This window comes from Wyeomyia smithii, chromosome 3 (assembly GCF_029784165.1).
Source record: "Wyeomyia smithii strain HCP4-BCI-WySm-NY-G18 chromosome 3, ASM2978416v1, whole genome shotgun sequence".
Lineage (NCBI taxonomy): Eukaryota > Metazoa > Arthropoda > Insecta > Diptera > Culicidae > Wyeomyia > Wyeomyia smithii.
Genome location: NC_073696.1, coordinates 179043516 through 179060548, shown reverse-complemented (window position 1 = coordinate 179060548; position 17033 = coordinate 179043516). Strand labels below are relative to the sequence as shown.

Below are 17033 nucleotides of genomic sequence, written 5' to 3'. Positions count from 1 at the left end.
CTATTACGATGTATTCGGGCTGAAAGGGTATGTATGTATTTTTGTATTGATCATATTCCTCTAGAACAATGGTTCCCAACCTTTTCGGCTCCGCGGCTCCTTTTGCTAAACAAATAGAGCTCCGCGGCCCGCTTTGCAAAGCACAGAGAGCGCTTCGCGGCCCCCCTCAAATCGCAGAATCTCTTTGTCCTAACAAATAAACTGATGCTCCCTATTATGATCTTAGACTATTTTGATGTCTCGAAGGTAAAGTTTACCTATAAAGTTCTTCACAGCCTTCTCCAACAGACAATCAAATCATCTGCTGTGAGAATATTATTTAAACTGATGTCTTGAAATAAAACATGAGCAACAGCTAAATTGATAAAGCACACATAGCACATAGTGGTAAGTGGCCGAAGGCGAGTATCAAGCTATCGCTGTTCGGTATTTTGAATTAAAAAAAAAAATTAACGGATTTTTAGATTCAGAATCTGTACCTGTAGGTTTGGGAAAAATTTGCAGGAATCTGTATGTTTCTGCAAAAATTTGAAGACTGGTAGTTGGCTACCACTGGCGTGTTGGTGGTTGACCCGCCACACACGTTGCAGCTCCAGGACAATCTGGGAGACGGCCGCACAGACCGCGCTCCAGATGTCCGGGTCGTCGCACATCCTCCGGGCTAGATTGTCCGGAGTAGTGTCAAGCCCGCTCACAGCCAACATGTCGCTCCTCGCTCTTACGAAACGGGGGCATACGAAGAAGACATGCTCAGCAGTCTACTCCACCTCCACTCACTCGGGACACATGGGGGACCCCGCGTGTTCGAACCTGTGCAAATATTGTCTGAAGCAACCATGGCTTGGCAGGATCTGTGTCAGGTGGAAGTTCACTTCACCATGGCGCCTTCCGACCCAACCAGATATCTCTGGTGCGTCCATCTGCCCTTTGTGGAAATAGACCATCTCCGCTACCAGCGGAGCATCGAGAAAGACCTTCTGATACCTCGTATGCCCCTTGTGTCACGTTGGTCGAAGCACTCTCTGTCCTCCTTGATGGCGATGCATCATGCCGGATAAGACACAGATTGCATCATATGACACCGTACGATACGCACTCAGAACTCTCAGGCACATGAGCCTGTAGGTACTTTCCAGTTTACCGCGGTAACTGTTAGTACCTAGCGCTTTGGACCACACTGGCCCACCATACCTAAGTATGGACGAAACCACGCTGGTAAGAAGTCTTCGCTTGTTGCCATAAAACGCTGAGCTATTGGACATCATACGAAATAGTGCTGCAATAACCGATGAGGCCCTCTTACAGGCATAGTCGACGTGACTCCCGAACGTGAGCTTATCGTCAACCATAACCCCCAAGAGCTTCAGAAAACGCTTTGAGGTGATGGTGCAGTCTCCGACTCTGACCACCGCCTGTTGCTCCGATTTTCGGTATTCCACAACCGTAACCTCCATCTTACGATGCGCTAGCACTAGTTTCCTGGAGCGCATCCAGTCCCCGACCTTGCGTATACAGTTCGCGGCCGTCAACTCGACCTCCTCGATTGACTCGACCTAAACTTCCAGCGTTATGTCGTCTGTAAAGCCGACGATTACAAACCCTACAGGGAACTTGAGTCTCAACACCCCGTCGTACATGACATTCCACAACACCGGACCCAGAATAGAACCTTGCGGAACTCCTGCGGTAATTGGGACGCACTTCTTTTAGACAAGTACTCGATTCTGGAAGTAATTTTCCAGAATCCTGTACAGCGACACCGGTACATGGATGCTCCCGAGCGCGAGCGCTATGGGGGTCTACTACGAAAGGCAGAAAATCAAAACGCAGAATCGCGAAAGGCAGAATCACGAAAAGCAAAATTACGAAAGGCAGAATATTTCATAAGGCAGAATAACGAATGGCAGAATCACAAAAGCACGAATGGCAGAATCACAAAATGGTCTATTTTCTCTTTAACAACACACACTCGCGGCCTTTGGCCGACTCTATTGTCCAAGGGTATGCTGTTCTTACTCGCTACCGCTGTTGGGACTTAACTAAGGGAAAGAAAACCTGTATGAATAATCCTAGAAACCCAGTAGATCAGCCGTTTGTATGCGAGAGGCCGCCACTTCCGACGGCGGGTCGGCGGTCGGCTCGGACCGCGGAAACCACGGCGGCTTTGTGCCGCCTCGGTTCCTTGCCCTCGTGTATGCGTCTTCGCCGCATGAATTATTTTATGTTAATTCTATCCAATAAGCCGTTGCGACTAGTAAAAGTTATATCTAACATCGAAAAGTTACTCTCCGCGACGCCGTGAGAGTCTTGAGGACCTAAGCCGAACAAGTTTGCGCGTTTCGGATCTAATAATTAGGCTTGATTTGCACCTCCCATCAAAACTGGTCACTGCTTGCGACCAGTTATCAAGTCTGGTTACAAATAATAATAAATAATAAAAGTAGAGTAACAGCTTTAGTACCGTGACCAGGATTCGCACCAATTTGCCATCACGCACTTGGCTATCGTGAGTCAGGTTTTGCTTTCAGTGATTCTGCCTCTCGTGCCTTCCGGAATTTTGCCTTTCATATTTCCGCCTTTTGATATATTCTGCCTTGTGTGTACGGTCATAGAGGTCTGCCTTTCATGATTCTGCCTTTCGTGCTTCTGCCTTTTGTGATTCTGCCTTCTGTGGCAAACCCCGCTATGGAGTCCCAACTGGCGCTATTGAACGCATTCTTCACGTCGAGCGTGACGATTGCGCAATACCGTATTTCCCTTCTCTTGCGCTGGAGTGCTACCTCCGCCGTCTTGGTGACGGAGGGGATGGCATCCAGCGTGGACCTGCCTTTCCGGAAGCCGAACTGGGTACTTGTCAGACCGTGTCATCCTCTGTGTACCTCTCCAGTCTGTTGAGAATAATCCTTTCAAGCACATTGCCCACGGTGTCCAGCAGGCAGATGGGCCTGTATGCTGATGGGTCCCCTGGCGGTTTCCCAGCTTTCGGCAGTAAGACCAGTCTCTGCCGCTTCCACCTATCTGGAAAGAGACAGTCATCCAGGCACCTCTGCCCAATAACTGCCCTGAGCAGCCCGGGGGCCGTTTTTATCGCCAGCCTGATTGCCAGGTTTTAGGGATTCCATCCGGTCCCGGTGCCTTGCTCACCTTTAGGGATTTGGCGATCACGATGAGTTCCTCTTTCGTAACCCTTGCCTCCCCCTCAATCTCGACACGGCTGTCGTCGCTCACGGATTGGATGTTCGACAGGCTAACCGACCTTCCCTGGTCTGTGTAGAAACAAAAAGTTGTGGAAAGAGTCAAGCGATTCCGGGAGCATCTTAGTGATGAGATGAAAATGGAACGTGCATTGCAGCAGAAGGAATATCGTGATTCAAAAGCCAACAATTCTATAATTGAGCAATCTGTCACAATTTACGATGCGGTATCGTTTCGCCATACAAAAATAATAGTTTCAGAGGCTTAAGCAGCTTTACCTCAGGACGATACATAACCTAAGTATGTCTGGCAACGTATTGGTATTGAGTATGGATATATCTCAGCGGATGACATCAAACCGGAAGAGAGGCGATCTTTTTCCGGGAGTCAACGAGTTGACGAAGAGCTGGTTAAACGCATTGAAATGTTTATTTGCTCGTGGATGTTTCGTATACAACACCAGGTATTTTTTAAATTTATTTACTTCATCAAGATTTTGAAATATACTATTCAGCATTTTATTTAGGAGTGTCATCTCGTGATCATATTATCTTTCGAACATCTGACGGAAAAGAAAAACCTAAAAAGTTTATATGACGATGTACCTTCGTGGAGATTTGTTTTGTGAATAAAACTTGAAAATTCTAATTTGATACTCGACTTTCTGTAAATACAGGTCTCAGAACGTTCGCCTTTTGAAGGAAGCACCTGAAGAGCAATGTTTGTGTGAGAATCATTCGAATTTAGCAGCTGGCTTTAGCAGCTCTGGAAATAGTCCATCACGAAAATTTCTGGATAGAATCACTGTGTGATATTTCAGTGAATTTCGCGTGCTACTACAATGTCTAGTAAACGAGCATGAACAGAAAATTCTTCGTTTCTAGTCAAACACAGAACAGAACAGAACAGAACATAAAATTTGACAAAATGAACCACCTGTAACAGTAGAATGTGTCGTTTTGAAAAAATAAATGATTATTTTTTAAGTTGAGGAATCTATTGCCAAAGTCAAAGGGATATTTATCATCAATAAACTGACCGTACGTACGATTGAATTGAATGAAACTTGCATTGAACGAGTACGCGCGAACGATTATTTCTTTTTGTGAGCTGGACCTAAAAACGTCGTAGCATTACCATCTGCTGTTAGTGGTATGTTGGATGTTACTGAGTTTAACCCATTCTTCTAGAAGCTGGTGAATCAGGCTCCCAACTGTAATTTAGGAGCTGCTTAGATTAGACAATGAGCTCTAAATACGTCAAAGTTCAGGCCAATGGCGCTGAGACTGAAGTTGGGGAATATAGTTATGGTTAAAGTGGTAACGCTGATGAAACAGGACTGTTCTGGAAAAGATTGCCGTCTTGAAGTTATGTAACGCAGCAGAAACAATGCGCCAGTGGATTTAATGCGGCAAAACAATATTTAAGAAGGTCGTGTTTTGAACGAAAGGTTTACCTCAAACGAAATGCTTCAAATGCTGTGGATACGCGGGGATTGCGGAATTTATGTTTTGAAGTAGAATACTTCTCTCAGGAAGTTCGGCTACATAGGGATGTGAAATGAAAATCTAAAACCGAAAAAAGTGAAAAATATGTCCAATTTCAAATGCTAATAAATCGGTTAGTATTCGATGGATTTCCTTCGTTCTTGCAGCAATAGACTGGAAAATCTTCTAAGATTCTTCCCAAAATAGGATAATTGTAATTTTATTATTCACACTATTGTACAATTGAAAATAGTCAAGCCTTTTCAAAACGAAAAATTCGACCTCTGATTGGTCGTTTTATGCTTGCTTCCCAAGCACGGTCGACAGCATCATATACCTTGCAATTGAAAACATGCTATTTGGCCTATATAAGAGCCTGTTTCAGCCGGAGCCGCTCATAATAGTTCTAGACAGCGACAACAGCAGTCGTCCTTCTCAGCAGCAGCACTAGCTCTGTGGTTGGTCACCACGTCTCAGGAGCAGCGCGGTTTTTCTCAGCGTGTGTCGCCAGACAGCCATTATTCCCCCCGTGTTGGGGCAGCATGAAGATTGCCATCAGGAAATCCAATTGTGGAAAACAAAATGCCTTTTCGAAGGCAAATAAACAAGTCATTGAAAGTTAATAATTTTTGTCAACGCAAGCAAGTATTCTGTGTTGCATCCTAGCAATTTAAATTTGTCGCATCCGTCTAATTAACTGAATGTGAAATAGCTTCCACAGTGCATGTTGTCCGTGTATCTTAATTCCCCCAATGTTAGGGCAGCTCAAAGGTTGTAATTAGCAACCGATTTTGAACAGCAAAATGCTTTTTTCAAGGCAAATAAAAAAAATAATTGAAGGTTAATAATTTTCTGGCATCAACACAAGCAGACATTCTGTGCGGGATGCAATCAAATTGTGTTGTAGTTGACTAATTTTTACTTTATTTAGTAAACTCCCCACTGTAGGGGCAGCGTAAAGGCTGCGATCAGCATAACCGACATTGAATAATGAACTGCCCTGTTAGAACGCATTCACAAAAGCAGTTAGTTCGACTATGCAGAACTAATATGAAGTCGATTCAATCAATCAGCGTAAACAGAATTTCGTCGTCTCCCAGCTGCCAAGTTGCAACATGATGCAACACGCAACAGCAAGCAAACGAAATCGCTTGATGTTACAAACCGCAATAAGATACGGGTTAAAACCGTTGCGTGTGTGAGAGCACCATCGGTGTTTATTCGCTGGATACACTATCTACTGTCTACTGAACGCAATAATCTGCTTACATGCGACACGGGGACGGGAACATTTTCTTTAACGAAGCTGCGCAACACGACACAAAACATGTTATTTTGTTGCTTCAATGAGAGTGCTATCGGTCCGGCTCGACAATATCCAATGAACTTCATTCAAAATATCAGACAAAAAGAAATTACAATACTGCCAATGAACGGTCAACGTTCATTTACTAGAAAAAGTGACTGACACGCAAGCAGCCAGGTTATCTTTCTTGTAAAAGTATTCTACTTCAACCTTGCGGTCGTGGCTTTGCATACAACCTTCTTGTGATTTTTTCTTGACGTTTTTATTTTTGTTTTACCAATTTATAAATGAAATTATACAGAAAAAAACATAAAATGAAAACTCTCTTATATTCTCTCTCATATTCCCTCTCTCTAGACAAGGACCGCACGCTAGGAATCGTTTGGACTAACTTGTTGATGTCTGTGTTAGGGAAATAAGACAAGCGAATTGAAAATGTATGGAAATGTTTCGTCGGTTTTGTTCGAAACCAGCACAACTTGCTACGCCATTCAGGGATACAATATACCAAATACTTAACCTATATTTAAGAGTATGAATTTTATTTTTTCGTATAACGTAAATAGTGTAACTTGGTAAACAATATACGGCAGTGATTTCTACTGTATCCACGTCCGCAGACAAACCACGTTTGCAGTCCTCATGTGTCTCGTTCGACCACTTTAGGACCTTCTTGATGCTTCCAGCAATAACATCCAATTAGTCTTTCCCGTATATCCATCATTCATTATATTTTTCTTATACTGTAAAGCACTCAACTTCCATTCTGTAGCTCTTTTTTGCCGTTCATTAGTGCGCCTTCGAATTTGCCACCAATAACATACAATAGACATTTCGTCCCGAACGCTCGACGAAAACGGACGGATTAAGTGGTTGTCTCGCTATAAAGTCGCTACTGTGTGAAGAAGAAAAGAAGCATTGCTTACTCGGTCGTGTTTCAAAGAGTGCGAAGTGCGGTGGAAAGACAAACTGATAATCCGAAGGTCATCCTGCTATTGTGCTATAGCTGTGCCGCTGCGAAGCTGCCCGTTCCAGCACCGAAAGACTCGGTGATTGTGCTATTGAAGACAACAATAAAGAGGTACGTGATTCTTTGCCACTGTACTGTTGCGCTAGTTTGAGCGCAATGGATGTGGATCCCATAGCCCCCGATCTCCCGTCTCCAAACCCACCCGACCCTGTCCCTCCTGTTCACCCCCCCTCTGTCCCTGCTTTAGTCAATCCTCGTCCCAGGCTCTATCCAGACGGATCAACGGGTCCACTGGTTCTCTACATGAGGCCCAAACCAGGAGGAAAATCACCGAACACGTTACAAATCGCGAAAGATCTGACGTCACGATACAAGGCCGTGACCGAAATCGCAAAAGTCAGACCAAACAAGCTCCGTGTCGTGGTCAATGATCTGGATCAGGCCAACGATATAGCTCGCTCTGAGCTCTTTACACGCGAGTATCGCGTGTATGTACCTGCACGAGACGTGGAGATCGACGGTGTAATAACCGATTCGAGTCTGACTGTTGAGTGTATTCTGGGAAGCGGCGTCGGCTGCTTCAAAAAATCCACTACCGAGGCGAAAGTATTGGATGTTAAGCAATTACGGTCCATGTCGCTCGTCTCCGGTAAAAAAGTATACACTCCGTCAGACTCGTTTCGCGTTACGTTTGCCGGATCTGCACTCCCTAGCCACGTTTCTATCAACCAGGTTCGTCTGCCTGTGCGTTTGTATGTGCCCCGTGTTATGAATTGCACCAATTGCAAGCAGTTAGGCCATACAGCTGCCTACTGCTGCAATAAGGCACGGTGTGGCAAGTGTGGGGAGACTCATGCGGAAGATTCTTGCAGTGTAAACGCTGAAAAGTGTATTCACTGCGGGGAAAATCTGCATGAGCTTTCCGCATGCCCGGTGTACATGCAACGCAGAGATAAAATTAAACGGTCTCTTAAGGAGCGCTCAAAGCGTTTTTACGCTGAGATTCTTAAGAAGACCGTGACCACTTCTACCATAACATCGAACCCCTTTGATCTGTTGTCTTCAGATGAAACCGACTCTGACGAACCACTAGAGGGAACTTCTTTTGCCTGTCTTGGGGAGACTAGAAAGAGGAAAAATCTTTCCTCTCCTAAGCTTCCCAGGAAAGGACCTGAGGTTTCTCAAGATGGAATGAATAATACGAACAAATCTAAAAGTGCTGCGGAAAAGCCGAAGCAAACTCCTCCTGGGCTTGCAAATTCAAAGTCCCTGAAGGAGTTCCCAGCACTTCCTGGAACATCTAAAACCCCAGTTGTTCCTTTCGCACACCCAGATAATCATATAAACTCTGGATTGGTGAATTTTTCTAACCTCGTGGACTGGATTTTTGAAAACTTCAATATACCTGATCCAAATAAAAATTTCCTCACAGTACTTCTCCCAACAGTTAGATCATTTTTGAAGCAGTTGACTGCCCAATGGCACCTCCTTGCAGCGATTGTATCCTTCGATGCCTAACTCAACTGCGTATATGAAGGATTCTATCTCTGTCTTACAGTGGAATTGTAGAAGTATTTTACCAAAAATTGATTCACTTAAAGTTTTGATAAATAAAAATAAATGCGATGCATTTTCCCTTTGTGAAACTTGGTTTACTTCACTATTGATCTTAACTTCCATGATTTTAATATTATTCGCCTTGATCGAGACACCCCATATGGAGGAGTACTTCTAGGGATTAAAAAGTGCTATTCTTTCTATCGTATTAACCTCCCCTCGATTCCAGGCATCGAAGTTGTCGCATGTCAAATGACAATACAAGGTAAAGAGCTTTGTATTGCCTCAATATATATTCCTCCCAGAGCACAGGTTGGGCAACGGCTGCTCTTTGATTTAATAGAACTACTTCCCTCGCCACGTTTGATTTTGGGAGACTTCAACTCTCATGGTGTGGCTTGGGGTTCCCCTTACAATGATACCCGCTCCTCTTTGATCTATAACCTTTGCGATGACTTCGACATGACTATTTTGAACAACGGTGAAATGACACGTATCCCGAAACCTCCGGCGCGCCCAAGCGCTTTGGATCTATCCTTATGTTCGACGTCGCTACGGTTGGATTGCACATGGAAGGTAATCCTCGATCCTCACGGTAGCGACCATATGCCTATTCTTATTTCAATTACTAACGGTTCAACTCGCATGCGACCAATTGATATTCCGCATGACCTCACACGGAATGTCGATTGGAAGTTATACGAGGAAATGATTTCAAAATCGGTCGATTCGATTCAACATCATCCACCGCTTGAAGAATACAACCTCCTCGCGGGCTTGATTCTCGACGCCGCGTTGCAAGCCCAAACGAAGGAATACCCTGGCGTAACGATCAAAGAACCGCCTCCCACTCCGTGGTGGGACAAAGAGTGCTCCGATGTCTACACGCAAAGATCCGACGCGTATCTGACCTTCCGGGATACAGACGATAACGACGACTTTAAACGTTATTCGGAGCTTGATACCAAGTTTAAAAGCTTGACTAAGGCAAAGAAACGCGGATATTGGCGTCGGTTAGTAAACGAGACGTCGAGGGAGACATCAATGAGCACTCTTTGGAACACAGCCCGAAGAATGCGGAATCGCGTAACGGTCAACGAAAGCGAGGAGTCTTCAAGTCGGTGGATATTTGATTTTGCCAGGAAAGTATGTCCGGACTCTGTTCCTGTGCAAAACCTTGTTCGCGATACGTCTCCGGGCCACGACGCGATAGAATCACCTTTTACGATGGCAGAATTTTCAGTTGCCCTCCTGTCCTGTAACAATAACGCGCCTGGGTTAGATAGAATCAAATTCAACTTGTTGAAGAATCTACCCGGCAATGCCAAGAGGCGCTTGTTGAACTTGTTCCTGGTGCAAAGCATTGTATCGCAGGATTGGAGGCAAGTGAAGGTGATCGCCATCCAAAAACCAGGGAAACCAGCTTCTGATCACAACTCTTATAGGCCGATTGCAATGCTATCCTGTATCCGGAAATTGATGGAAAAAATGATACTCCGTAGCTTAGACCACTGGGTCGAATCAAATGGTCTGCTATCAGATACTCAATTTGGCTTCCGCCGTGCCAAAAGGGACGAATGATTGTCTTGCGTTGCTTTCAACAGATATTCAGCTGGCGTATGCTCGCAAAGAACAAATGGCGTCTGCGTTCTTGGACATTAAGGGGGCTTTTGATTCCGTTTCTATTGACATTCTTTCGGGTAAACTTCACCGACAAGGATTTTCTCCAATTTTAAACAATTTATTGCACAATTTGTTTACCGAAAAGCATATGCATTTTACGCATGGTGATTTGGTAACTTTTCGAATTAGCTACATGGGTCTTCCCCAGGGCTCATGTTTAAGCCCCCTTCTTTACAATTTTAATGTAAATGACATCGACGAATGTCTGGCAAATTCATGCACGATAAGACAACTTGCAGACGACAGCGTGGTCTTTGTTACAGGAGCCAAAGCTGCCGATTTGCAAGGACCATTGCAAGATACCTTGGACAATTTGTCTGCTTGGGCTCTACAGCTAGGTATCGAATTCTCTCCGGAGAAGACTGAGATAGTAGTTTTTTCTAGGAAGCATGAACCTGCTCAGCTCCAAGCACAATTAATGGGTTAAACGATCTCTCAGGTTTTGGTGCATAAGTATCTTGGTGTCTGGTTCGACTCTAAGGGCACCTGGGGTTGCCATGTTAGGTATCTGATAAAGAAAAGTCAGCAAAGAGTAAATTTTCTTCGTACAATAACCGAATCATGGTGGGGAGCCCACCCAGGAGACCTTATAAGGCTTTACCAAACAACGATATTGTCTGTAATTGAGTACGGGTGTTTCTGCTTCCGCTCCGCAGTCAACACACATTTGATCAAACTGGAGCGAATACAATATCGTTGTTTGCGTATCGCCTTAGGTTGCATGCAATCGACCCATACGATGAGTTTGGAGGTCTTAGCCGGAGTTCTACCGTTGAAAAACCGCCACTGGAGCCTGTCTTCTCGTATTCTTATCAAATGTGAGGTCTTGAACCGTCCTGTGATTGAAAATTTTGAAAGGTTAATCGAACTCAATTCTCAAACCCGTTTTATGACATTGTATTTCAATCACATGTCCCAAAATATTAACCCTTCTTTGAATATTCCAAATCGTGTCAACTTATCAAATACTTCTGATTCTACTGTGTTTTTCGATACATCCGTGATAGAAGAAACTCGTGGAATCCCGGATCATTTACGCGTGCACCAGACCCCTAAAAATCTTTCCAATAAATATCGAAACATCAACTGCAACAATATGTTATACACTGACGGATCACTTCTCGATGGGTCCACTGGCTTCGGTGTCTTCAATAACAATTTAACCGTCTCCCATAAGCTCGATAATCCTGCTTCTGTTTACGTCGCAGAATTAGCTGCAATTCAGTACACCCTAGGGATTATCGAAAAAATGCCCACGGACCATTATTTCATCTTTACGGACAGTCTCAGTTCTATTGAGGCTCTACGATCGATGAAAGATGTTAAGCACTCTCCGTATTTCCTGGGGAAAATACGGGAACATCTGAGTGCTTTATCTGAAAAATCGTTACAGATTACCTTAGCGTGGGTCCCTTCTCACTGCTCGATACCGGGCAATGAGAAAGCGGACTCTTTGGCTAAGGTGGGCGCATCAAACGGTGAAATTTATGAAAGACCAATTGCTTTTATTGATTTTTTGCATTTGTACGTCAGAATACGATCATCAGTTGGCAAAATGCTTGGACCAGAGGGGAACTTGGAAGGTGGTTACATTCCATTATACCCCAGGTATCGACGAATCCGTGGTTCAAGGGGTTGGATGTAGATCGAGATTTCATAGTACGTTTGTTGTGATTTGATGATTAGTTTTTTCGCTTTTAAACTGTGTTATATTCTGCTGATCGTTTCAATCTTTCGTTAATTGGCTTGTTTATCAACTACGTTTGATCTGTAAAGTGGAGTACTGAAGATTATCGGTGTCCGTGTCGCATATTTCACTTATTGATTCCTCGCATCTAAAAATCAGCCATACTACATTGTGACCGCCTACAATAGGCTGAAGCTGTGATCACATCCAACGCTGCGAAAAAGTTTGCAAACACCAGCAATGGAAAATAAAAAACAGTGCGGCGCCTGTGAATTGGTGATCAACGATCTAGAGCCTTTACGCTGCGGGTTCTGCGAAACATTGTTTCACATCAGCCAGCAGTGCTGTGGCATTAATCTTCGACCGTGCAGAGATATATTTGCGCAAGGCAAAGTTTTGTTTATCTGCCCCGAATGCAGGAGTTTGCTGAACGGAAGAAGCATCCGTGCCTACATGGCCGATTTAGATTCTTCCCAATCGAACAGCACAAACGGCTTTGCCACGCAATTACAACAAATATCTGGCCTGGTTGAAGCGTTAAGCAAAAAAGTGGACAACATTTCTTCTGCCTCGACACAAAACAAATATTCTGCTGCTTCGCCTTTGCTCGGTGTACCAAGTGAGAGTGGAACAGGAGTTTGGCCGAGATTGAGTGCAAAACGTCGTCGCGGTGATTATGACCAATCCACTCGTCCAGCTTCCAATAAAGGCACAAAGGCAATTGATTTTGAAAATCTTTCGGTGCCTTTTATCATGCCTGCTGCTCCGAAACCAGTGTTCTGGCTTTATTTGTCTGGATTTCAACCATTGATATCCGATGATGATGTCGAAAAAATCGTTTCTCGCTGTTTGGACATAAATGACCCAATAAATGTAACTCGTCTTGTGCCGAAAGGAAAGGATGTTTCACAAATGACTTTCCTGTCTTTTAAAATTGGTCTTGATCCGTCGATAAAACAACAGGCCCTCAACGCTGAAATTTGGCCAGCTGGTTTAATGTTTAGGGAGTTTATGGACCAGCCAAAAAACCCGATACGGCCGATGAACATTGCGACCCGGCAATAACATTTGCCGAAACACCTTGCGTAAACCTCTGTAACGACAATTCAAATAAATTGCGATGTAACGTGGACGGCAGGAACCAACTGGTTCCTGCCAAAGGCGAGTATTTAATGAATTTTGAACTCCCCCCCGCACTCAATGACTGTACCTTGCAGCGCAGCAGCGATTGTGTGGACGGGCACATCTGGACCTTCTACCAAAATGTACGCGGCTTGAGAACTAAGATTAACGACCTGCTTCTAGCAGCGACTGACTGCAACTATGACGTGATCATCATGACCGAGACTGGATTAGACAATAGCATTACCTCGCAGCTACTTTTTGGTGCAGGCTTCAATGTTTTTCGTTGTGATCGGAGCCCAGCCAACAGCAACAAAGTTCGCTTCGGTGGCGTTTTGATCGCTATTGCGCAACAATATGCCAGCCGTGAAGTACCACTATCATGCGGACAAAGTTTGGAACAAGTTTGTGTCTCTGCGACAATTAAGGGAAAGAAGTTTTATTTGTGCGCAATCTACATTCCACCGGACAAAAGCCAAGACGTGAGTGTAATCAATAGGTATATTTCCTCAATGCATGAGCTTTGCGAAAAATGTCTTCCCAATGACGCTGTTTTGGTGTGTGGAGATTTTAATCAACCACGAATGCGTTGGAGCCTTATTGAGGATTGTGTTCAATGCGATTCTCTTCGACTACCGGCAGCTAGCAGCACTCTTTTGGATGGAATGGATTATTTGTGCCTCCACCAAAGAAACCTAATCTGCAACTCGCTCAATCGCACTCTTGATTTAGTTTTTTGTACGCCCAATTGTGAAGCCGTTGTTCATAACTGCTCCGTTCCGCTTCTACCCGTTGACTCACATCATCCCCCGCTCGAGATAATTCTTCCAATACCAGCAGTATGTGAAGAATCAGTTGAAAGTCGAAATGAGCGGCCTTTGAACTTCCGTAAAATAGATTTTGCGGCTCTTTCACAATATTTGACCACCATTGACTGGAATGCGATTTTACCGAATGATGTTGATGAAATGGCAGAATCGTTCTGCTCTATATTGAACAATTGGCTGACTGCGAATGTTCCGCGAATCCGTCCCCCGAGATCACCCGCCTGGGGCACTCACCGTTTAAGTGAATTAAAACGTACGCGCAATACTTGTCAACGGAATTTACGGCGTTTCAGAAATCCTGGCAATCATAAGAAGTTTCAATTGGCTAGTAAAGCATATCGACTTATGAATTCCTGTCTCTACAAATCATACGTACTAAGAGTACAGATAAGCTTAACGAGAAATCCACGTGATTTTTGGCGTTTTATTGATTCCAAGCGAAAATGTCCTGTGATACCAAAGAATGTCTATTTCAATGAGACCACATCAGCTGATGTTACGCATTCTTGCCAGTTGTTTGCTGAGCATTTTGCATCAGTCTTCTCAAAGAATCCTGCTTCAAGAACGGAGATAAGTGACGCCATCCGCGATGTTCCTGTTGACTTAATCGATCTCAACGCATTTGCTGTGGATGTAGAAACGGTTTTGACTGCAGCGAAAAAATTAAAACGATCGTTCGCTCCTGGTCCTGATGGTCTGCCAGCTGTTGTGATATGCCGGTGTATTGCCTCTTTAGCGCTACCATTGAGTATTATTTTCAACCGTTCGTTCCAGCAGATGAAATTCCCTCGCATCTGGAAGCAGTCTTTTATGACTCCTGTTTTTAAACGTGGTGATCGTTACAATGTGATTAATTATCGAGGGATCACGAGCCTATCCGCAGCCTCAAAACTTTTGGAAATTATAGTGCGTGAAACTATGCTCGATGTCACGAAAAGCTATATCTCAATTGACCAACACGGCTTTATGCCTGGTAGATCGGTTACAACGAATTTGATGAAATTTACGTCAGAATGTATAATTAATATGGAGAAAAAAACGCAAGTCGATGCTATATATACAGATTTAAAGGCAGCTTTTGACAAAATTGACCATCAAATACTGCTGAACAAGTTGTCTCGGCTTGGGTTTTCTACTCAATTGGTGTCCTGGCTAGAATCATACTTAACGAATCGTGAACTTCGGGTACGGATTAATGGTTGCGTATCGAGGGCATTTACAAACAATTCCGGTGTCCCACAAGGTAGTAATCTTGGTCCGCTACTATTCATTCTATTCTTCAATGATGCTGCTTTGATTTTGAATAGAGGTTGTTTTAAATTGGTGTATGCTGACGATTTGAAGTTATATGCTGTTATACAAACGCAGGAGGACTGTCGCCGTTTACAAACCTGTCTAAGTTTGTTTGTTGATTGGTGCCACAGAAACAAGTTGATTGTTAGTGTGGAGAAATGTCAAGTCATCTCGTTCCATCGTAAATCACAACCAATTATCCATGATTATCATATTGACGGCATGACGCTCACCAGAGTAACCGAAGTGACTGATTTGGGTATCCTGTTGGACTCGAAAATGACATTTGATTTGCACCGCTCAGGGTTGATTTCTAAAGCAACAAGACAGTTGGGATTTGTATCCAAGGTGGCTAAGGACTTTTCTGAGCCGCATTGTTGGAAGGCATTGTACTGTGCAATTGTACGACCGATTTTAGAAAATGCTAGTATTGTATGGAACCCCTACCAGATCACGTGGAATCTTAGGATAGAACGGGTTCAAAAACGGTTTATTCGTTTGGCACTGCGGAACTTACCATGGAGAAACCCCGACAACTTGCCACCATACCCTGATAGATGCCGACTACTGGGCTTAGACACTCTGGAACGCCGAAGAAAAATACAACAATGTTTGTTCATCGCTAAGCTACTAAATGGAGAATTAGATGCCCCGGCACTGCTCCAAATGGTAAATTTTCGTGTCCCGAACAGAAATCTCCGAAACGCAACATTACTGCAACCTGTTTTTCACCGCACTTTGTTCGGAAAAAATGAACCATTCACAGCGTGTGTTCGTGGCTTTACCGCTGTTGAAGACCACTTCCAGTTTGACGAACCAACCCGATATTTTATAAGTAGACTCAAAACTGTGATTAGTTAGTAATTTATTCATTAAGACTATTTATTGTCAGATGGATTATTCAAATACAAATACAAATACAAATACAAATTTGCGTGATGTCTCGGCTTATGTCCAATCACTATAGATTTGATGCGCATCTCCGTCGTATTGGGCTCGGGGAAAGTGGTATCTGTGCCTGTGGTGAAGGTTATCACGACATAGAGCACGTTGTTTGGTCATGCCCTGTACACCGTGACGCCAGGTCTAAATTAATAACTTCCCTTCGGGCCGATGGTAGAGAACCAGCTGTCCCTGTTCGTGATGTCTTGGCGAGTCGCGACCTACCCTACATGTCCCTTATATACATTTTCCTGAAATCCATCCATGCCCAAGTCTAGTCCCATTCCTTTCCACCCACATTCAACAAAACGGCAAGAACACGTCGTAGACCTCGATTTTGGAACCAGCAATTGAATCCCATACGAACTCGCCAGGAAAACCCGAGGCCTTTCTTTATATCTTGGCTCAGCGGCATACACCATATGGCAACTTGAACACCAGCGAACAACAACAACGAACCAAAACCAGCAGCGAGACCCCGCACAATACCCTCAAAACCCGAGGATTACAAGCCCCTGTCCCAGCTAATGACATCGTGGCTTAGCAGAACAAATCCATACATGCTGCATATTCATTCGATGATCATCAGACGACCATTCAACTACAAAACACTGATTGAATAATACATGCTAGTTTTAAGATAGACTTAATTTCAGCTCGTAGTCGGCAGCGAGGATAAAAAATTTGCTTATAGATTTTAAGTCATCCGATATAATTGGCGCCGTTAAACATTGAATTGTATTTGTGCCGTGTCAAATAAATGATTTGTGAAGAAAAAAAAAACATACAATAGATTACTTACTTTACTTTTACAGACCGATTATCGATCCAGTGCCGATTCAAGAATACGTCGCCATGTCCCTCGGTCTTGGGCTGCTATCCTCCAATCGCCCCTAACACCTGTTTCGCGTGCATCCTCGTCGACAGCACGCATCCAACGAGTGCGGGGTCTACCCCGAAGTCG

General features: G+C 44.0%; 1 protein-coding gene across 1 annotated transcript; it reads left to right on the top strand.

Annotated features, from left to right (window-relative positions):
- Positions 1 to 12125: 12125 nt before the first annotated feature.
- Positions 12126 to 12950, top strand: LOC129728881 (uncharacterized). Its single transcript, XM_055687352.1, has one exon. It carries the CDS (start codon positions 12126 to 12128, stop codon positions 12948 to 12950), a length of 825 nt encoding a protein of 274 aa, XP_055543327.1.
- The last annotated feature ends 4083 nt before the right edge of the window (positions 12951 to 17033 follow it).

What these genes read in the sequence shown, in the direction of transcription:
- LOC129728881 (XM_055687352.1), top strand. Translation starts at nt 12,126, where the DNA reads ATGGAAAATAAAAAACAGTGCGGCGCCTGTGAATTGGTGATCAACGAT.